This window comes from Nanorana parkeri, unplaced genomic scaffold, assembly GCF_000935625.1.
Source record: "Nanorana parkeri isolate BGI_ZX_2015 unplaced genomic scaffold, ASM93562v1 scaffold156, whole genome shotgun sequence".
In the NCBI taxonomy this organism is placed as follows: domain Eukaryota; kingdom Metazoa; phylum Chordata; class Amphibia; order Anura; family Dicroglossidae; genus Nanorana; species Nanorana parkeri.
In genome coordinates, this window is record NW_017306424.1 from 928,827 (window position 1) to 952,550 (window position 23,724).

Consider the following 23,724-nt stretch of genomic DNA (forward strand, 5'->3'; position numbering starts at 1 on the left):
ATATATATATATATATATATATCCATATATATATCCAAGTTTATATATCTAAACCCTTTGATAATAAAGCATCTCAGCATGGGCAATGAAGCCAATCACAAAGTAATCTTGAAATTGAACCCTTACTGAAATGATCAGTTACCATCCTTTGATCACTTTAAGGACCACTTGCATGTTAGCCTCTACACCATAGCATATTACCTGTGGTAACCACAGGGGATGTTCTAAAGGCCCTTTTAAGAGTCTTATTGCATTCTACAGTATTGTATATTAGGAAATGAGTTAGAACATATGAGAAGAAAAAAAAAAAGCTAGAATAAACATTGTCTGATAGAGAATAAAAGTATGTCACACAACACTCAGAGCTTATTCATGTTTTCAGAATAGGATATATTTTACTATCTGGCAGATATGGACATCTCCCACCTTACTCCTATGCATATGATTTATACAGTCTCATGTAACTGAAGGCAAGGCATAAAATGCAGTTACCTCCCTAATTAACAATATGTCCCAAATAAAGTTCATCTTGGGAAATGCAGCTCTGTAAATAAAAGGGCAATTAAATATACTTAAATATACCATGACAATGTGCATAATAAAGTGTTAAATAAATTGTTCTCTCCCTCAGTGTTGCTAAGTATGTGATACTTGCCATAGGGGAAAATCTGTGGGGCTGCTTCTACAGATGCAGCATTTACAAAGTCATAAGATGGATTGGTTGCTGTATCACAGATGTAATAGCAGTCAATGGCTTCATCTCTCCTTTCATTCAGCCACATTGAGGCACCTGATCAGGATTTCCTTTGTCATTAAAGGAGAACTATGGGGTCAGTGTTTTTCCCCATAGTTCTCCTTAGGGTAACGGGAGGATACAAACTAGCGTCCTCCCGTTACCCTAAGCTCAGTATACCGCGAGCTACAGCTCGCGGTATACTGAGACGCCGGAGCGGATCCCGACTTAGATGACGGGATCCGCCCAGCTGCGTGAGTGACAGCTGGCTCTGCCTATCTAGAGGCAGAGCCAGCTGTACCCGCCCCCTCCCCGTCCGTTCCACCAGTTAACGCTGGCAGATCGGAGCGGGGAGAGGGGAATCCAGCCCCTCCCTCTGTCACGGCAGAGAGACGTGACAGGATCGAGAGGCGAGTGAACCCGGTATGTGTTCGCTCACCTCCCGATCTACTGAGCCGACCTGTGACAGTCTCATTGTCACAGGTCGGCTAGAACTATGAGGTGAGTGAAAAGCACTCACCTCATAGTTCTCCTTTAAGGACTCGTTTGTTCACAGTTACTATCAAAGCCTTCCCCATTTAATTTAGGTCCAACCATACATTAAAGGCTTAAAGTATATCTAAAGCCAAAACAGACAATACAAATTTGACAGGGATGTCAATCCTTCCCCACTCTATCCAAAACGAATAAAAAAAAGCTTTGGCTCTTGATACGCTTTAAGCCAGGGACTACATTCTGGGTTGCTATGCAGGATACTTTATTTTTTCTTTCAAAAATTCTGCAACTCTGATCTCTGAGACTGATGTGTACGGCTCATACTTAGGCCTGGGAGAAGTCATCTATCTGCTGTCTAGATAATACATCTCCATACAACATATACCTATCTTGCAAATTTTGAAATGTTTATGTCTTTAAATATTTAGCCAGTGAGATAAAAAGAACGCAGAGGCGACCTTGTTGCAATACGTTTTCTGGGGTAAGGAGGTGACACCACTGCATGGCTTGGCATAAGGTTTGGAGTTTAAGCTATGACAAAATTAAAAATAAAAACCATATGCAGTACATCTCTGCTACACATGCTCATTCCCCAAAGTTTATCCCAATTATGTTTGGATCCGCCCAGCTGCGTGACTGACAGCTGGCTCTGCTTATCTAGAGGCAGAGCCAGCTGTACCCGCCCCCTCCCCCGTCCGTTCCGCCAGTCAGCGCTGGAGGATCGGAGCGGGGAGGGGGGAATCCCTTCCGTCACGGCACAGAGCCGTGACAGGATTGAGAAGTGAGCAAACGCCGGTATGTGTCCGCTCACTTCCCGATCTACTGAGCTGACCTGTGACAGTTTTATTGTCACAGGTCGGCTAGAACTATGAGGATGAGTGAAAAGCACTCACCTCATAGTTCTCCTTTAACCTTTATCCTCATAGTTCGAGCCGACGTGTGATAATTAAACTGTCACACGTCGGCTCGAAAACATACCGTCGCTCACTCACTTCTCGATCATCTCCCTGCAGTGAGCTGTGACTGTCAATCACGCCTCCCCACAAGGATTCCCCCTCCCTGCTCCTCCAGCGCTGACTGGAGGAACGGACGGGGGAGGGGGCGGGCACAGTTGGATCTGCCTCTAGATAGGCAGAACCAGCTGTCATTCACACATCTGGGTGGATCTCGACAGCACTGTTGGGATCTGTGCCGGCTGCGGCGGTCTCAGTATATCGCGAGCTGTAGCGATATACTGATATACTGTGTTTTGGGTCGCGGGAGAAGGTTAGTATATGTCCTCCCGTGATCCTTAGGAGAACTATGGGGAAAAACACTTACCCCATAGTTCTCTTTTAAGCCCTGTTTTGTGCTGACAACACACATCATTTTTCTGGACTGTGTGGCATTAGCCCTACCTAGTTGTCCTTTGTTAAACTACTCAAACACACCCCTTATCCTATTCCTGACAACAAAAAGACAAATAATTTTATAGCCCCAACATAACAACTAGGAGAGCCAATTACTGTCCTTCAGATAACACAGGAAGTGTGCACAGACACAGGACAGCTCTGAATTTCTTACATGATCAATAGGTATTTTTATTGTACTTATCAAACAGATATAAGGAAACACTTTCAGCTGCATATTTAACAGACCAAAAGGTAGCAAATTGAAGAACTTATTTTTTAAGGTTTACAAACATTTCAGGTTATTGAAGATGTAAGCCTTCTGTACCCATTAGATTAACAAAAGCTGTATCATCATCTTGGTTACAGGGACAGATTTATATTTGATTCTTGACTCGGTAAGTCAACTATTTGTACTTTAGTATCACACTCTCTGCCTTAACACACTACCCTAGGCAATGCATATGTTGACTACAGGGGTGGCTGATCCTAATTCGAAATCCTAATTTATATATAGCTATTTCAACTTCGTATATAGTGGTTTGGCTGGAGTTTGATAAATCTCAACATTGTAAGTGTTCATATCCTTCTTTTCAGACCTTGTATGCAGCTTTGCCATCCCTTCTAGAAAGCAATCCTTTCACCGATCCTGCCAGTCTCTCAGATGTAGGAGATCTGAGCAATATGCCAGAAGGCACACGTGGAACTCTTTCTATTTACCAGGCTACACTGGATTTAACTCGGGAGTGTGAACTGCACCCAGATCTCGTGTCCCAGACATTTGGCTATCTTTTCTTTTTCTCCAATGCATCACTCTTCAATACCCTTATGGAAAAAGGTAAATCATCTTACCATACTGGTTTAGAAAGAACGGATTTATTACTTTTTAAAGAAGAACTCCAGGGAAAACTTTTAACAACCCTTGCAGTGGGGCTACCTCTGCACTGCAAGTGTTAACTGCTTGTTTTGTCTAGGTGCAAAAAAAAAAAAGTTATACTCGCCTGATCCTTCGAGCCAGGTTGTTCTTAGACTGGTCCTTCCAGTGGTGCCCAGTGGTGAACATAGACTCTAGGAAGTCTATGTGCAGAAAAAGAGACAAGGTTCCTATTCAGTCCCCATTGCTTTTTTAACACGTGCACAGCTTCTTAACATTGCCTCTGCCGCTTGCCATTTTGTGCCTCTCACATCTATATATTTGGCATATGGACCCATGCTTACATCACTAGCTTTAGATGCATCTCTTTTAACGATAACAGACCAGTTTATTTGCCAACAGGGCTGGGCACCCTAACTTGGGTTCTCCTCAGTACTTGCCTTTCTGTGCTGAAAATATAATCTCCCCATCACACTGCCATATTTCTTCAGGGCTCATTTACTGCACCATAGGCAATACAGGTGATGTGTTCACCCATATGTCAGCCTGATTCTCTATGGGCTCTGATTAGCAACTTCCCCCACCTGCAGCATCATAGCATACCTCCTTATCTTTCTGAGAAAGGGGAACACCTTCCAGCACCATGTAGGCAATGGACATCTCCTGTCATAGCCTCATTAAGAATTTATATGCCAAAAATGATTGGTAAAACCCAGAATTCTTTTTTTCCTCATTACGTTTACTTTATACTGATTTCTTTAAATAGCAACAAGATACATAAGTGATAAGACAAAGGTTTTAGGGCAGAGTAACACTATTGGTAGTCAAATATTTCCTTCTCATATATATGTATATATCTGTACATCAGACCAAAAAGAGGGGCGACTGAGGAGCAAAGAAGGACAGAGGGATTTGGTTCCAGATGAAGGACAGTCCCTCCAAATGAAAAACACATTCTTTATACTTACAGACAAGATCATTAAAAGCTGTCACAAGCATACAAATGTGGATAGAGATTTATGATATATTATGGTCACAGCAGTAACCTGAAAAAACTCCCTCACACATATGTGGAGGTTCCTGTGTATGGAGCTTTCTGTGCCAACTTGAACACAGCATGGTGTCATGATATCATAATATGGTCCCTGGACCTCAGACCTCAGCAGAAATATCAATGTAAAAAATGAAGAGGGTATGTTATATATTAGACCCTTTATTAATGTTATATATTAAGTTAGCAGTTTTCAAATGATTTACTTGGAAGTAGTAGGCTGAAACTGGGATGGAATGTTAGATTTTCCATCGTTCTGCTTAGCAGCATCTTTGGTTAATTCTTTCACTCATCTTTTCTGATGGAGGAGGGGCTGGTCTTCTGCAGCATCCATAATGTAGCAGTTCCTCTCATTGTCCTGGCAGGTTATCTGCAGGAAGTGGTGTGCTTCCTCCTAGCCTTGCTCTCAGGACTGCTGGGAGCATTTTTTTCCTTCGCAGCAGGAAGCAGAAGGTCGCCTGGACTGTAAAGAGAGAATGACGTGCCTTTCTTTTTCCATAACACCACCAGCCCTTAACTCTTTAAATGGTATGACAGGAATCTGTTTCTGTGCACTGATTTCTGCTGCGGTTTTAGATTTGAGGTGCCACTTTATGCCCGTATGAGAGTGGTTTATAATTAGAGCAAGTGTTGAACTAACACTCCACTGACCATGGGGTTGATTTACTAAAGGCAAATAGGCTATTTACCTTGCAAATGAATTTGCACTTTGCAAGGGAAGTTTCCCTTAGTTTGGAAAATGTGGTGAAATTTCAGTTTGCAAAGAATACTCAATCATGAAAATATAAAAAACAGTATTTTTGCTTGTGGCTTCCTTCGGTGTATAGAAAATATTTTTGTTGCTGGCTCCCTATATACCTGAATGGGGCCATACTCCTACACTAAAGATGCTATGATTACGGCACAGGTCAAGTCTATAGTATATTACTGGGTAGAATGGGCCAGCATTGAGAGGATTTCAGGCTTGAAGCACTGGAGGAGTCTCTCACTGTCAGAGGAAGGTGAGTAAGTTCCTAGATGGGACCCAAGTTGGAGGGGTTTCTAGCTAGAGTAAGTTAGGGGACTAAGGAAGGCTGGGTTATGATTTAAGTGAACTTGTATACTCCTATACAGACAGGTTTGTACATGCTGTGATGGCTGCCTCTAAGACTATGCGTCACTTAATACTGACCCCTGAATCCTGCATTACTTCTGTGACCAATTGTTTCAGGGCATACCAACACTAGGCTCGTGGCTACAATTGGGGGTTTGGTTTTATTTGTGTTGTTGCACGTGGACGTGGTCAGTAGAGTGTCCCTGGATTTCATTTAGAAAATCTAGTAACCTTAAACTATGGACACTTTTTATCTTTTGATATCTTTGCACAAGTAACTCTTATATATGCCTTATATTTCCTGTTTGTTTTACAATGTCAAATTCTGACAGTACATCTATTTCAGGTAATGGTGAACCATTTTACCAGTGGTCAAAAGCTGTCCAAATTCGCACAAACCTTGATCTGGTTCTGGACTGGCTTCAAGGAATAGGTCTTGGTGACATCGCCACAGAATTCTTCAGAAAGTTGTCAGCAACTGTAAACTTGCTATGTATACCTAAAACCAGTCTCTTAAAGGTATGATACAGAAATAATGTTTCATTTGAGCTGAATCTTCTTATAATGCATGAAAAGTTTTACAAAGCATGTACATTGAAGTATAATGAAAGAGACAAAGTTACTGAATGTCCCAGAAATAATTAATAGAAAGGTGAAAAAGAGAAAGAAGAGTCAGTGCAGGCAATGCATTGGGATATAAACTTTCTGCAAATGTATAAATTCAATGTTCATAAACGTATATGGGCGCTACATTACTTCACAAAGAATTAGTATTTCTTTCCCTTCCTGATATTTGAATAGCTCTACAAGACAGCACAGTTTGTAGTGCTAAATTTTATCTACTGTAGTAGAAGTGACACTAAACTCAGAAGTTACATTTTAAAAATACATTTAAGTACCTGAACTATTCACAAAAATGTATCTTATTTGTGTATCACTCAGCTGTAGATCCTCAAATCATCTCTGAATCTGTCCTTCCTTCCGCATGATGGCTACTTTTGTTCCCATGGTTCCTGTGTGTGTTGTAAAGTAGCCACTGCTCAAGCTCACTCCTGTGATGGACTATAACTTCAATACCAATTAGCTAACTGAACATGAGATTGTAGTCCATCACAGGAGAGAGCGTGGTGCCGTGGCTACTTTACAACACACACAGGGACCATGGGGAACAAAAGAAACCACCCTCCAGAGGGAAGGACAGTGTCAGCATGAAATCAGAGAGGATTTGAGGATCTACAGCCGAGTGATACACAAATAAGATACATTTTTATAAAAAATTAAGGAACTTGAATGCATTTTTAGGATTTACCTCTTGAGTTTAGTGTCACTTTAACTCATCAAGGACCAGTTATGGAATTATTCTGTCATGGGTCCTTAAGGGTTTAAGCTTCCATAATACACTAAATGAGAACTTATATATGCATAAATCACATCAAATAAAGCCCTTTTATATAATGTTCTCTTAGCTTAGTGAATGTGGTGAAAATTCATTTTGCAAAAAAATACCTAATCATGTACAAAGAAAATTAAAAAAACAGCATTTGCTTGCAACTGCCTATTGTCCAACTGCCCACGCACATGTCCAACTCCCTACATGTGCAACGTTTCCTTGAACGTTTCCGTGAGCTGCCTATTTACCTTAAATAATAGTGTTGTGTTAATCACACAATACCGATCACTTAGTGCATGCTGTCACACAATGTACCTAGCTTGTGCGTCATGCCCTAGGTGCAGGAATGTCCCTATAATTGTTGGAAATGCAACCACATACTGACATGTACTGACTGTATTACTGACTGTGATATGTCTTTTGAGCTGTAGATGGTGCTATAGTGCAATGTTAGTTTTCTGTATGCATGCTTATCTATGATACAGAGGAAGTTTTCCTGTCTATATGTTTCCTGTATTCTGCATGCTGTATTCAAATGTAATATACTTCTAAGCAAGCAAAACTTAATTCTAAACACATAACCAACAATAATAAGGCAGCTTGAGGTGGTTGCCTCAGGCAGCATGCTAAGAGCTCTTAACAACCTGTGATGCCCTGTCTGGCATCCCACCCAGCTTACTGTCATCATGGAATGCCAAGAGCTGAGCAGGACACTCTGGCTTGCGTCCTGCTGAGTTCTGGGCAACCAGTGACGTCAGTGAGCTGGGTGGGACGCCAGACAGAACCGCTGATCCCTGTCAGCACAACCCCCCAAGAACAACATCGCCTCAGGCATAAAAAACCGCAGGGACAGTCCTGCCTAGGTACGTTGCTATTTATTTGATGACTATGCATTGTGTTCTAGTGCAACACATGGTACCGCAATACAATGCACTGTGGTGCAAAAAAGTAGGGAATGCACTTTTTCAACACAACACATGGTACTGTGGTACCACACATTGTGCTGCTCTAAAATGAACGGCCACCGGATAGGTGCTTTGGGGTGCCATTAAAATGAATGGCAATTCAACGCACTAAATGTACAGTACTACATGCTAGGTGCGTTGTGCAATAGTGTGCGCTAAATGCATGGTAACATGCAATTACCACAATGGTGTGAACAGCCCTTAAATCAACCCTCTTATCTCTATACTCGTTGTAGGTCAATGGCTTCATATGAATTGAAGATAAAGCATCAGCATGACAGCCAGGAAACTAGTGTGTTCAGAAATGACAAGCTTTACATATTTTTCTCATGACAGGCTTGCTTTTATATCTGCATAGACCTTTGTTTGAGATACCAGGCAGCCTGAGCTTTAGTCCTCATTGGTTTAGTCAGTGTGCTTAAGTACCAGCCACGAATGGAATTAAGGGAACATTGCTTTATATACTATCATGCCAGCAAAAGCACATATTCCTCAATATAAAGTATAGAAAGCCGCCTCTGTGAACAATGCGCATAAAACGATTTATCAATAAGGGTTTGTGTTTCCCTAACCCAGCTTTCCTGGAGCACTCTGAGGAATGATTATCAGGCACTGAGCGCTGCTCAGCTGAACCACTTGTTAAGGAACTATCATCTGGGAGTGGGACGGTCACATCCAGCTGCTTGGGACCCCCCTGAAGAGGAAAAGGATGAGATCACAAACAGTGAGTTCAATAAGTGCAGCCTGACCTTGTGTTTTGCCCTTCTCTCTTTGATTCCGCTTCCTTGCGACTTCTGTGGACTTTGAGTTTGTAGGAAACATTATTGCAAAGCTCATCTGCAAGCCAGGGAAATGAGAATAGAACTGGCAAGAGTTTTACAGTTTTATTTTGAGAAAAGAAGCTCAATTTTCTAAGATGATCCCATTCCCAAAAAATAGGGTTTGATCTGTACCAAGGCGAAGCAAGTCCCAAAGGGCAATGCAAGACTCTGACAGCCAAAGGCTTGGCTCCTAGATTCAGACTCATGGGATTTGTAGTTTCATCACAACCGGAGCTCCAAGGTTGCCTTCCTCTGATCTACATCATGGGTAGGTAAACTTAGCACTCCAGCTGTTGCCTCTGGGAGACCTGCTTAAGGATTGTGCAGTGCATCATGGGACTTTTAGTCCTGTGGGAATCTTGCAGTGCATCATTGGAATTATTGTTTCACGACAGCTGGAGTCCTGGGATTGCCTACCTTGATCTACACCAAGGGTAGGCAACCTTAGCACTCCAGCTGTTGTGGATATACAATTCTTATCATGACTCTGCCTCTGGGAGTCATGACTGTGAGACTCATGCAAGGCATTATGGGACTTGTAGTTCCACAACAGCTGGAGTGCCGAGGTTGCCTACCTTTGATCTACATCTACACCAAGGGTAGACAACTTTGGTACTCCAGCTGTTGTGGATCTACAATTTCCATCATGACTCTGCCTCTGGGGGTCCTGCTTGAGAATCGTGCAGTGCATAATGGGCCTTGTAGTTCTGTGGGAATCTTGCAGTGCATCATGGGACTTGTATTTCCACAACAGCTGGAGTCTCAGGGTTGCTTACCTTTGGCCTACACCAAGGGTAGGCAACCTTAGCACACCAGCTGTTGTGGATCTACAATTCCTATCATGGTTCTGCCTCTGGGAGTCCTGCCTGAGGCTGTGAGAATCTTGGAAGGCATCATGGGACTTGTAGTTCCACAACAGCTGGATTGCCGAGGTTGCCTACCCGTGATCTACACCATTTCTTACCATAGCAGAGATCTGGGCACTGGAATGTTTAAAGAGGACCTGTAGTGATGGTAACGTTACTAAACCAGCAATTTAGTGCTGAATTCCTAAGTGCTTTGTCATGCAAATACCAACTTTCGCCCCCTCCCATTGCTCACTGTTGACCTATCGCTGTGATCATCATCACTGACCAATAATAAAGGTCCAGAAGACAAGAAGAGGAAGGACAAAGTAGCGACTTCTTAGCTGAAGTCGGTATTTGCATAACAAAGTGCTGTGGGTTTTGTGGAAAGAAAGACGTACATAAAACCCCTAGAAGTGCCTGGTCACAGAACTGACGTTTGGTTTGGTATCAGTACTATTACATCAGACGTTGCTTTATCTGCTTTATTTCATGACATTTCAGTTGAGTACGGAGGCGAGTATATTACTGATTTCAATTGGGAAAATAAATGTCACTAGACAGCAATAAAAAAGAAAAGTAAAGAATAAGGAATCAATATACTTAAAGGAGAACTCCAGGTATGTAAAGAGTTAACCCTTGCAGTGGGGCTACCTCTGCACTGCAAGGGTTAAAGAACTACTTTGGGCATAATAAAATTTAACCAGTGCAGTGGAGCTACCCCACACCCACACTGCAAGGGTTCAATGCTTGTTTTGCTCTGGGGTCTAAAATAAAAAAGATATACTCACCCGATCCTCAGTCCTGCCTGGCTGCTAGACCAGTCTCTTCTCCCCCTACGCTCTGGCAGTCTACTGGACCCATGACGTCATCATGTCTAATACAGTCTATTAGACGTCAGGTTGCTGAGGGACATACTACCACCGTAGAGCGCTCTCTGCTACAGGATCGAAGCCCGAGTGAGTATATCTTCCTTATTTGGGCCCCTAGAGAAAAACAAGCAGTTAACCCTTGAAGTGTTGGGATAACCCTACAGCAAGAGTACATTTTTATTCTGCTTTATTCTGCTGCATTCTTCTTTAACCTGACATTTTTCTCCAGGGGGTTAAGCAGATATACTCACCTGATCCTTGTCCTGTGAAAGCTCACCTCTCTCCCTCTCTGCTCCAGCTCTGGAATATCCCTCGGCGTCTGACGTGATGGCGTCAGCTGGGTTTAGACCACCGGAGCCCAGGGGAGAAGAGGATGTGAGGACCAGTCTAGAAGCCAGGCGGGAGCAAGGATCAGGTTAGTATATTTTTTTTTATCTGAGAAAAACGAGCAGTTAACCCTTGCAGTGTGTGGGCATCCCCTAGGGTTTCCACCTGTCCAGGATTCACCCGAACAGCCCGGGATTTGAATGCCGAGTCCGGGTTTCATGGCAGCAGAAACCCGGACACAAGATGTCAGGCAGACAGGGGCAACCAAAATTGAGATAGGGGCTACTGGCCCCCACTGAAAATAGGCTTGCTTGTGATATTTACATATGAATGGGTGGCGCTATTCACATATGCATAAGCCACGACTCATTCTCCCACAAAATGTCGGCTAGTCGCTAGAGTGTGTTCGAGTTTCTCTTGAAGAAAAGGTGGCAACCCTAGCATCCCCACTACAAGGGTTAACTTTTTACATTTCTGAAGTTCCTCTTGAATAGAAAATGTGCTGCCACAAAAATGCGTTGTCCTGGGCAAATGGCTAGTTTGCTAGTATGGTAAATAGTGAACAGTACAGATAGACCTCACAACGGCAGAGTGTACTTATGTAAAGTGTGTCTTCAGGGAACGCAGGGAACCCAGAATCTCCTACAACTCCTAAAATACACAATATTTTCAACAGGAAGTCAGAGAAGAACATCTTGCACAAGGTCACAGACCATCTGTCCTGTGACTTTAGGAAATGGTGGCAGTCTGGAAACAAATGGTACATTAACATAGACTTTTTCACACAGCCTATGCAAGTATTATTTCAGCTGATGTATGATAATGTTTTAGAGGCAGTGTATAGGGGTTTAGTAGATATTTACTACGGATAAAAAAAAGAAACATTTAAACATGCATATGGTTTCCAATTATTAGTCAGGTAACTATTACTGTACATATTGCATACACTGTACATGTTGTGTTCTCATGAAGCACATGAAGCTTTAGGCTCTTTCTTTACACCCCTTATCCTTTATGTTTATCATTATCCTTTGATGAAGAAGGCCTACTGTTTGCACAGTTCAGTAGCTCAAGCTGACATTTATATTTAGAGCAGTGATTCATCCCCTACCCTACCCAACAGCTTCTGTTGTGTTTCTTTTTAACACATTACAATAAAGCGATTGTAGCTTTAAACTCTTCCTCACTATTGTTTGTTTGTTCGCAGCAGATATCTTTGAGAGCTTCACGGATCATCCTCCACTCATCCTGCCCTGTGACAACTTCCGCATGCATCTCTCACAGCCGTTAACCGACGATTCCTTCCACAAGCAGCTCTGTCATCTCCGATCTTTTGTGTGGGACCTGGAGCAGAAATCCTTGCCGGCTAATCAGAGGGCCGTGTACAGGGTGGATACCAGTCAGTAAGATGTTACTATGATGGAACATGAAGTCAATGGACAATATAGAGCTTAATGTATTGCCTGGACTGTGTTTACCTGTGTCCCTGAGAGGATACTTTTTAGGTTGTCCAGGGATAAGTATTAAAAAGGTAAAAATAAACCAATAGATGAACTTGAAAAGATCAGATGAATCTAAAGAGAAACTCAGATATCAATATTTCTTTCTATTTAACCAAATATTGCTCAAGACATTCCACATCTAAAAGATCAGCAAATGTATTAATGACACACGCAGCATTCAGTAGAAACCCTTTTTGGAACTTATAACCATTGGCCATTCTTACAAATCCGCCACATTATGACAGCCCTCTATATCAAAATATATTAGATGAAGAACACAATCAGTTACAAAATACTGTATGTGATACAAAGGTGATGCAGTCCTGGTAACATAGGGAGTGATTAAGTCATACAGAGCCATAGTGGAGGTTCTGATTGGGTATCACAGTGGAGTGTCTCTGGTTGCATCATTTAGAAAAACTGTAATTACTAAGGAGCTTATTTATAAGGCAGCCATATATTCTGATTGCAGACATACCACTTAAAAAAAATAAAGCACAGTGTCGTGCTTAGCACTTGCTTTGGGACTCTGAACCAAATGAAACCCTATTTATTTTCATGAAGGGGGAAAAAAAATGGTCAGGAGGAGGAGAACCCGGTCACATGACCTGTCAAAATCATATGACTGGCATCTCCTCCCATTTCATGATGCAGAGAACACTCTGTAGGACACTGCAGGCTTCACACCACACCACTATATTTTATGAAGGAAGTGTAAAATGCAGGTGCAGTGTGGAGTAAACCCTGCAAGTGCCCAACAAATATCGATATCCGCTCTTCATTTTAAAAACACCATATCTTAGTGTGGACTTACATATATACTCTGCTGCAATCTTCATGATTTTCCCAATACATGCTGGCAGATTGTGTACAATAAATATTTAATTTTCTTTTTTGCCACTGAAAACAAAACAATCAGCTTTGTACCACAAAGATTTGTCAGCATTTTGGAAAATGAGTAAATCTTCCCTATTGGCTATTGTATTCTGACAGCCATTGCCTGCTGCTGTTACATAGTATTTGAGGTTGAATAAAGACATTAGTCCATCAAGTCCAACCTATTAGGATCTCATTCTAGGAGTACCTGTACCCCTGTATATTACTGTTAGAATACACAAAGAGTGATTGAAGCCGATTTGCTGCTGTCACTGTTTGGCCAACAATTTTGCACCTGGCTCCTTCCACAAAGATCGATTGAAAGATCAGCTTTTGTTGAACCAGGTTGTGCCGGCAGAGCCGGTTTTCAGTCGAGTCAGCAGGAATCGTGTATGGCCAGTTTATGCCTTGTGTTCAGGGAACTCTTGGTTTTGGTCCAGTGGCACTGAATTCCAGAGGACTCATGCCCATATCACAGCCACTTTTTATGTTAGTTGCAGTGTTGTTGGTGTTAGGTATGCTGGGCATGACTTGTGAAAACATTACCAAATAACAATAATGCAAAATGGTTCCATTCATCACCAATTTGGAGCTATTTGTATTTCCTGCACAAATAAAGCTGGGAGCCCAATTATTTGCTGTAGGGAACACATTCCATCTAACTCCCATTTCCATCATTCAGTCACATTACATAAAGTGAGCAGAATTCACAGCAAACGTACAGAATTCACAGCAAACGTACAGGAGAAGTGTCTGTGTTCCTCAGTTATTGTCATATCAGATACATGAATTGTTCAAGGCTGGTCTACTGCCAGCTCTGATCTGCCCCTTCATTATTTATAACTATTTTTCTTGCAGTATAACGTTATATTCACTAACATTTGCCTTCAATTAAAGTGCCAAAAGATAGGACAGGAGTGACTTCATTTCACATAAACATTTTGGTGTGCATATTATTTCTTTGTTTACAGGTATATGTTTCTCAGTGATAACACCTTGTAAAAATAGAATCTGCATTCCATGCAGGGTTCATGCATTGTAGCTGAGTGATTTGAACCCCATGTCACTTAAAGTCTATGGAAACCCTAAACATAATTGTTTCCTTTTTATTAGACATGTGCACCAGCAAAAAATGTGTTTCGTTTCGTCTCGATTCGGATTTTGCTTTATTTCGTTTTTTGGAATTCGGGTCCGAAAGTCAATTCGTTTCGGAAATTCAGATTCGGACAAAATTCGTTGTGGAATTGGAAGTGGAAATACGTACGAAATTTCGTATCTAATGCGTTTCGTTCGTTCGTTGCAGCAAAGTGACATTTAAGAGGGAAAAACTGTTTTTTCGTTCTCAAATGTCACTTTGCTGCAACGAAATTTCGTCCAAAAAACTAAAGTTCGTCCAAAAAAAACGAATCGGATATTCGGATTCGTTTGCATTCGTACCTGTAATTCGGAATTTGGATACATCCGAATCTCTGAAATTTCGTCCGAATTTCGATTCAGAAGGAAACGAATCGCACATGTCTAATTTTTATGATCGGTTAAATATACCCCAAAAAAGCATTTTGTTTTATCTGCTTGATAAGTGCAAAAAAATACATAGGAAAAATATCTGCTGACCTGAAAATTCAGAGCTGTCCTGTGTCCTAAGCACACTTCCTGTGTTATACCAAAGAGACTATTGAGCCCTTCCAGTTCTTATGTTGGACTGCAAGTCAATTGGTCCCTATTATGTGGATAAGAAAACAGTATAGAGTGTTTGACTAATTTAGCAAAAGACAATGGGTAGGGCTGACACTAGTCTATAAAATACTGAATATTGTCAACCGACAAAAGCTTTGTGCATGTCTGACAGATCAACAGGTATGTTGCTGTACTTGCAGGGTCCTTAAAGGGATAAAACATAGTCAAATGTGCATGTATTGCAGGAATACATACTGCATATGTTTTCTTTTTTTATTATTATTTTCCCCTAAAATACACTTTAAGTACTGCCTATTATTCTGGGCAAAATAAAATCCATGAAAATAAGCAGTTATGCCATTATAATGCAGTTATGCTTTACATATTTACAATACATATCTAAGATATGGTGAAACAGCGTGCACACACGCACACAGTGACTATAGAGGAGATCAGCTCCTGTGTGTATAAAACATTGTTACAGAATCCTAATAAGTACTTTTTCTCTGTTGGTAATGGGACTTTCTGTACAATAGAAATTTTTTCATCCGTAACTACTTAGAAATATATCTCAAGGTAATTTTTTCATTAACATGCACTGTTTTATTTCTCTTTAATCTATTATTTGTAATGTGCATTGCTAGAAAAGTAGTTAAGGTACACGTTGGCATCTAAGTGATAAGTGATACTGACTTTATTATAATTTTATTTATACAGATAGTTGCCATTTTATGTTGCTTTCTTGGTAGTTTTCATTTTGATTTTTTTTTTTTTTTATGACTTAAAGGGTCAGTCAAAGCCAATAGTTGTCATCTGTATAGATGTCACAGGGTTGTATGATCCACCATATTCTCATGCCCATTGAGGACTCCATTGGCAAGACCTTTGTATATTTTGTTGCCACAACCCACAGGGATATAAAAAAAACATCCAGACCACCAAAATCCAACATAAATACTGACCCTTTAACCAGATTTTACATATTGTAAAGCGAAAAAAGAAACATGCTAAGTGGTTATTTAAAGTATATCAAAAGCCAAAACATTTTTTTTTTCATTTTGGATAGAGTAGGGAAGGGTTAAAAAACACTAACTGTTTTTTTTTTTGCCATCTGTGTCTTATTAGGGATATTTCCTGTCACTTGCTGTAGATTCAACAGGAAGTGACATTGGTGTCTTTCCAATATGAAACAAATCCTCTTCTTAGTTGTCATAGGAACAAGTGTTCCCATTGGAAGATTTTACCTCTATTCCATGTCTAGTGACAACTCAAAATTTAACCTCACTTTCATTCCCGGTGACATTGGTGACCAGGACAATCAGAGAGAATGAATCTCTATACCAGTGACACAGACATCAATAAAAAACCTGACGGGTTCTTCCCCCCCTCACCACTCTAAAAATCTAAATCTAAAAATGCTTGCCTTCAGGTGTACTTTAATAATGTTAGCAATAATGAGCAGTTATCCTATGTAATCATATTAGATTTCAGTTTTTTTTATTAGGTTAAGAGTAGCAAAACCAGTGGAAGACTGTTTTTGTTTGGATAACATCTCCTTGCAAATAATACATATAAAATCCATGCCTTATAGGCTTCATGTCAAGTATTTAAAACAAATTATGATGTGTGAATGTTCACCTATTAGTCTACAAGGCTGCCCATCAAATTAAAAGATCACCAGTGAGGATTGGGTGGTATGAGGGGTGTGGCCAACCTCAACTTTACAGGAAAAAGTCAAGATTACCATTTCATTTCAGTAGCCAATATCTCTAGATCTACTTATATACAGTTGTCACTGAAGGTAACCTCTGATTATGTATTTTACAATATGTGCTCAGTGAGAATTAATCAGGTTTGTGACAGGTTTGCTTTACAAGAAATCCTCCATTACTGTGAATCAATATAATAACATGATTTGAAGCTGGAAGGGATTATCATAATAAGCATAGGCATATCCACATAAACAGAGGTTAAAATGTGTGTTTTTTAAATGTTATAAAATATAAAAACTTTGTATGATCTAGTGACAGAACAAGGTGAATATTTTGTAAAATCTTTTATAAAAATATATGTTGTAGCTGAAAAATAAAAAAAACCCCAGCTGTTTGAAATCATTGTGTTAAAATAAAGCAATATAAAGTGTGTCTTAATGTGTGTTCATACCTTACAGTGTTCCTAAAAAAGAGCATTCACACTCAGTTCCCTGTGGTTCAGCATATAATGGACAGTATCTATGAGTGATGCAAGCACTTACATATGTTTGGAGGGATCTGATGAACATAAAACATTGGGGTGCAGCATAAAAGTATGTGAACCCAAAAAGTAGCTACTCACTACAGGTGTTGCAAGCTTTGTTTCCTTGTTTATTATACAGCTGTATTAATTACCTGTGGATCCTGCCAGCCTGTGCTCTCTCTATGGGTTTCCTGTCATTGGTTGACAACGCTAACCATCAGCTCCCAATGTATCATATGCATTGTCACATTTGATTGTTTTCCTGCAGAGAAACTACAGTAGCTGTGCTGATAGTTTCCTGTTGTCAGCCCAGTGCCATGCATCCTAAACCGCTCAGTACTGCTTGAATGGCCTCAGATTCTGGAGGGAGGTTGGCAGTCAGCATTTTATTCTTCAGCTTGGTCTTCAAAGGGTCTGGAACATCGCACAAGCAGTGATAATATGCTGCCATTTATCCATGTCCACAGCTTCAACTCTACAGATGGTTGAAGCAGTGCAAATAATTTGTGATGTAAAGCAGCAGGCTGTATATACAGTAAGTGAGGCCAAACATATTTGGTACCACGCTCACCCTGTAGCATAGCTGGGAACCCTCTGGATTTTGCCCAGGGACTTGGTTTGAATATCAGCCAGCAGCTGGAGTGGCAAGTTGGCACTGGAGAGAGGGAGACCCAGGAGCTTTGCACTAGGTTCTCTTTCACTGGCTTTTTCTTTTGACCACTTGGGAACATTTGTGGCTATAAGAAGATGGGGATGTCTGCCTGCTGTTGTCCTATTTAATTTCATTTTTAATATAGATTTGACCCCCGTGGAGTAAATATATATAGATAGATATACACGGAGTTGCCAGATTATTATGACCACCACATCAGTACTTCGTTGGGCCACGGGATGACTCCACAAAATGACTTTGTTGGGCCACCTCGTGACTCCACGAGATGTTGAAATGTGATGCGAGGAATCTGACACTGCACTGTTGCCCTTCTGTTGTCTTGTACCAGTCTTGCCACTCTCCGTTCTGCCCTAACATTGACTAGTCGCTGACGTCCACAATTCGCACGTTCAGACCCAGATTTTCGGCTGACAGTCCAGTCTTTAAACACTTTAACAATGAGCACCTCTTGAACATTTAACAAATTCTGCTGTGTTGCTGATACTCGCTCCATGGCTCCGAGCGCCAACAATCATCCCACGTTCAAAGGCTGTTAAATCGCGTTGTTTACCCATATCTTCAAAAAAAAAAAATTACTTCTACAACCTGCTTCCCTATTTATAATGGCCTGGCCCTCTAGCAACTTCAGCGCAAAATTATAGCTAATTATAGCGAATTTGCCTACAAACGTCAGGTGGTCATAATAATCTGGCCACTCAGTGTATATATATATATATAGCTATACACTATTGCTTTAATTTCTCCATTAAAAAGGCGTTTTTGGACTTCACTCCAACATATTTTAGAGACATCCCAATGGGCACCAATGTTGGACAACAATGATCCCAGTGTTATCTGTGTCTGGGTTTATTTTCTAAGCCAAAGGGAAACTTCCTCTGCAAGGTACAAATTCTATTGCAAAGTGAACAGCCTATTTGCTTATAGGAAATCAACTTGTGTGTATTAGGCACATGCTATTCATTTAGTTCCCAATAAAAATTCGGACACATTTTCCGAAATTCACACATGGGGACACATCCGAATTTCCGAATCCCAATGCATCCAAATCTAAATTTTCATTTTCGATTTTCGGATCCTGTCCAAATTTCGTTCAAAAACTAAACTGAATCGGACATGTCTTTACTGGCCAATCAGATGTGTTTTTCGGTTTAATGAATCCGAATGGGTCTGAATACAAATTTTCATTACGGCAACATGGAAGTCATATACAGTATATACATATAATACTAAAGCTGAGGTTCCTAGACCCGAATGGCATTCGGGATTCGAAATTCCGAATGAATTGTTTGAGGAAAGAAGGGAAAGGGAGAGGTCATGATGGAAGCCTTTCAATAAATTGAAGGGTGTAGGCTCATTTGGGTAGTATTTTCAGCATGAATCTAGGGTCAAGAACACAGGGACATGGCCTCAATCTAGCAGGAGGAACATTCAAAACTAACCTAAGAAAGTATTATTTAAAGATTAGTTAATGCTTTGAACAGTTTTGAGGAAAGAGGAAATCAAAGCTTACTTGAAAAAAATCCCGTTTATGTAGTGAGTGCTGCCTTCTGTCTGCCCAACAACTTCTTGGATTTCCAGTGTGCTTTGTGTCTCTTTCACTGCTGCTTAATATGAGTCAATCTCAATTTTTTAAGACTACATAGACCATAATGCATTGCTTCTAGCAAGCAATGATAATGTTACATTGTTAATTAGACATTTAGTTGTAGTTCAGATGGCAGGCTCTGTGAGAATTGTGACAGAGCGAAGTTCATATTCACAGAGCTGAGAGAAATTGTGTCAGTCCCTTGAGAATGTACATCCTATGGGCACCTTCAAAAAGTAAGTTTACAAACTTCTAAATTGATATGATTATTAGGAGTGGGATAGAAATTATGGAAATTCAGTATAGAAGTACAGATTTATTTTTAGTTTTTGACCCTAGATACCCTTTAAATACTGGTGACCTGGACATGTGATGGCTGGTATGTGATTTTATCTTTTGCTTTCAATAAATGAGATGAGATATTCCCAGAAAAAAAACTGCCAACAATACTTCTTTACTGGAAACATATTTTTGGAGTTTGCATTTAGTGGTAAGCACCCTTATTGAAGTGTATAGACTGTCCTGTTGAACTATGGAGATGTTTGCAGTCATATACCCTCTGGAAGGAAAACCACCCCTTTAATTTTGAGCTGGGCTGTGACAATACTTAGACAAACAAATCTAAAAAAGTTTTGTCTTTAGATATACTTTAACACTTCTAGTTTGTTCAGGGCCGGATTTACTCTTCCTGCCGCCCCAAGGCCAGGCTCCACAATACGCCCCCCCGCACCGCCAACCCCCCCCATCAATTGAGAATGGCAACCAGATGGCAGGGCGGCGGGGGGGGACGGCCGCACACTACGGAGCCGGTGGGCGGAGCCTTGGCCCGCCCCATCATGATTGGACGGCGGCCGCACACTACGGTCCGCCGCCGGGACGCCTCACACCGGCGTCTGCAACTTCCCCACAAGGTCACCGCTGCCGACCCTCTGCGCTCTGCCGCCCCTGAGTTTGTTTAAAAAAAATTGTTTCCTTTACATTTAAATGCACTAACATCACATGCAGGTTTTTTTCAGCTCGGGTGGGCTGGGGGAGCAGTGAAAAAATATATTAGCTACAATATGTTAATGACCATTCTTTCAACTTGCTAGGAATTCCCAAGCCAATATAATATGAAATATTACATCCAATTTAAAGATCTACTCGGGCTGAGAAAGGACTAACACTTGTCTGAAACCTTGATGTGTAATGGAGTGATTTTATGTTATTCTGCTACTGATATATATGCATTGAAAGATTTATTTTATTCTTTACAATTATGATTCCTGCGGTGCAGAATACTTGGAGAAAATTATGAAATATAATACATTTCACATATGAAATATTAGCAATGATATGCTACGTGAACTCTTTGATCTGATAGTAGCAAAAGTGTTCCTATTTTTGGGATGAAATGAAATTCCCCATTCCTGGAAGAAAGCCTAATAGTATGGATTTACATCTAGTAGAGGTGAATTACGAAGAAGTGAACATTTCATATTTTTAAAAATCTGTGCAGATACACATTCGTGAGCATAAATCTGCGCACGTCAGAGATTGTTTTTTTTTTAATCGTATCTAAACCCAAAAACAAAAAATGTAATATACTACAGCTTACTAATCCTTAAATGTGGTGGCTGCTTTGTTACTGTACACATTGCACACACATTTGCTGTCATCAGTCATTGCAGGCTGGGGATTGCCAGATATTGGCAGAGGTTGTGTTGTTATGCAATACAAAAAGGAGAACAATAACTTTTGCAGTGGAGGAAAGCATGCTGCTAATACCTTTAGATTATTAACAAGCACTTTTCTATTATCTAACTGATAACTCTGCAGACATCTAAAGAAAATTTAGAATTGTGCTGTACATGCACTACAACACATTACCACTAGGGGGCACTAGACCATGTCTTTACTGTGAAATAGCACAGCACTGCCCTCTTTAAACAGAAAAAACTTTACTGCAATTACCAAATTGAAGAAATTAACTTGTAAAAATAGTTTCAATCATTCCCTTATTGCTGAATGGCAGAAGATGCTATAGTTAGTGCCCAAGCATCTGCTGAATATTGCACAGCATTAGCCCTCAGTGAAAGCAGACTGTTTGAAATTAAGCTAATGTATTGGATTATTCAATATAAATGCAAGTTTAAAAACACATTTCTTCATTCGTGAAAAAGAAATCTGATTTGTTTTGGAAGCTTACAAAATTAGCTGTGAGTTGTTAACAAAGTTAGTTGTGGAGTTAGCTGGCAAATGGTAAGGTTTTAACAAAAAGCTTATTGCGTTAATAATTAAACAGAACTGGCACCCCAGAGATGCATAAAATAGTTGCTTTTGTGGCAAAACAAAAAAAGGAAAAAATGTATACAGCAGTGGCCTTGCTATAAAATATATATCCTAAAAAACACAAGATAACCCTAACAATTACCTCTGCAATTACCTCTACACCAGTGCGACTTTCACATAAAAAGCCCACTTCATAACAGTAACTGCCTTCCCATCAGAGTAACCCCCCCCCCGGCTTTCCTTCCAAGCCCCACACCTTCTCATCAGAAGCCCCCTTTAAATAAGAAGCCCCTTTCATATAAGTAGCCCCCTTCCCATGACAGTCCCTCCTACCTAGCCATCACAGTCCCCCCTCTCCCATCAGAGTCTCCCTCCTTTACATCACATAAGCATCACCATAGTGCAGCTGCAGCAGTATGGCGGAGGGTGGGAGATGCAGCAGGTTAAGAAGGAGGCAGGACTTATGCCCTCTTCTGAATGCTGAGGGAGGTCCTGGATGCAGACTGTCCTGGAATATCATTATGCACACCCATGGTGGTGGTTGTCAGCTCTCCTGCACCATGAAAATTCATGACATTGTGCAAAAATTTGAAGGCACCCCTGACAAAGCCAAAAGGCACCCTGGTTGAGAAAGGCTGCTCTACACTAACCTACACCCTAACACTTAACCTAACCATAACATTTTACCTATAAACTAGCCCTTCAAATTAACCTTTAACTCCAGGTAAACAGCTAAATACATAGATAAAAAAATATATGAGATCAATGAATAGTATTACCTTGCACTCAGGTGTGCTATAAGGCTGTTGTGTATTATCCACAAGGGGTATATGAAAACTAAAACTGCTTGAACACAGTATTTAAATGATGTCTAGATAAAAGCTGTTTAAATCAAATCAAAAGAAGAAAATCCTACTGGATGTATAATACCAATAAACATATATAAACAAACAAAATAGTGCTATGCAAATGTAACAACTGCTCCTGTTTCCAATCTTAATAAAGCTTGATCAAGGTGTAAAATCAACTCTATAAAATACATTTATTGTAATTCATTGTGCAAATACCCTCCCATGAATAGGAGCTCCGGCTCTTGAGGAAGTCTGTAAGTGACATAATGTGGAGGAGTGCTGAGTTCAAGCAATTATAGTTTTTATATATTATTATTATTTAGGATTTATATAGCGCCAACAGTTTGCGCAGCGCTTTACAATATAAGGAAGACATTACAATCACAATACAATTCAAGACAAGATGGTAAGGAGGGCCCTGCCCCTGAGGGCTTACAATCTAAAAGGGAGGGAGAAGTGATACATGAGGGGGGAGCTGTGTGGGGATGAATTGTTTGAGAACGTGATGGTTCAGTGGTTAGGTTGAGGTGGGATAGGCTTCCCTGAAGAGATGAGTCATTAGGGAACGCCTAAAGGCAGCCAAGGTGGGAGATAGACGGACAGGTTGGGGTAAAGAGTTCCAGAGGATGGGAGAGACTCTAGAGAAGTCCTGGAGGCGAGTATGGGATATATGAGATCTGTTTTACCTGTCACCAGATTTGCAGCTTCTGTCCTTCTAATCCTGAGATTTATACTGCTCTGTCACACAGCACAGCCCTGTCTGTCAGGACACAATACCTTATTTTTTTTCTGCTGAAGTCCAGTAACACTTACAGATCTTGTCCCTTCCTCAGCCCAGGATTGGACAGTGAATGAAGAAGCAGCAGACTGATGATTGCATCAAGTTTTGTCTACAGTTACCCTAAGACTTCCAAAAACTGAACTAATCCTGCCATGAACTCTTAATCATTATTTGAAGTTAATCCCTCAAAGTTTATCTGTGTAAACTCCAGGTTGAAGACAACGATCAGCCAATCTGAATTTGAATTCTCACTGTCAGCAGAGATCATGTAGCCAATTGCCTAGGCTTTGGATCACATGACTAGCACTTTCTAGGAAAGGTAAGTATTTTCAGTCATGTAATGACTCTTTATCCATTCATGACAGACAGTTAACAAATCTTTATATACATACTTGGGTATAGGAAACATTTTAGGTTAC

At 40.6% G+C, this 23,724-nt stretch overlaps 1 protein-coding gene across 1 annotated transcript in view; it reads left to right on the forward strand.

Moving 5' to 3' along the window:
- The window catches only part of RASIP1 (Ras interacting protein 1), a 52,120-nt gene extending 39,859 nt beyond the window's left edge, over positions 1-12,261 (forward strand). The window contains exons 8-11 of the mRNA XM_018554391.1: positions 3,214-3,454; positions 5,981-6,153; positions 8,566-8,713; positions 12,062-12,261. Coding sequence (XP_018409893.1) covers positions 3,214-3,454; positions 5,981-6,153; positions 8,566-8,713; positions 12,062-12,261 — 762 coding nt within the window. The remainder of the gene's footprint in view (positions 1-3,213; positions 3,455-5,980; positions 6,154-8,565; positions 8,714-12,061) is intronic.
- The last annotated feature ends 11,463 nt before the right edge of the window (positions 12,262-23,724 follow it).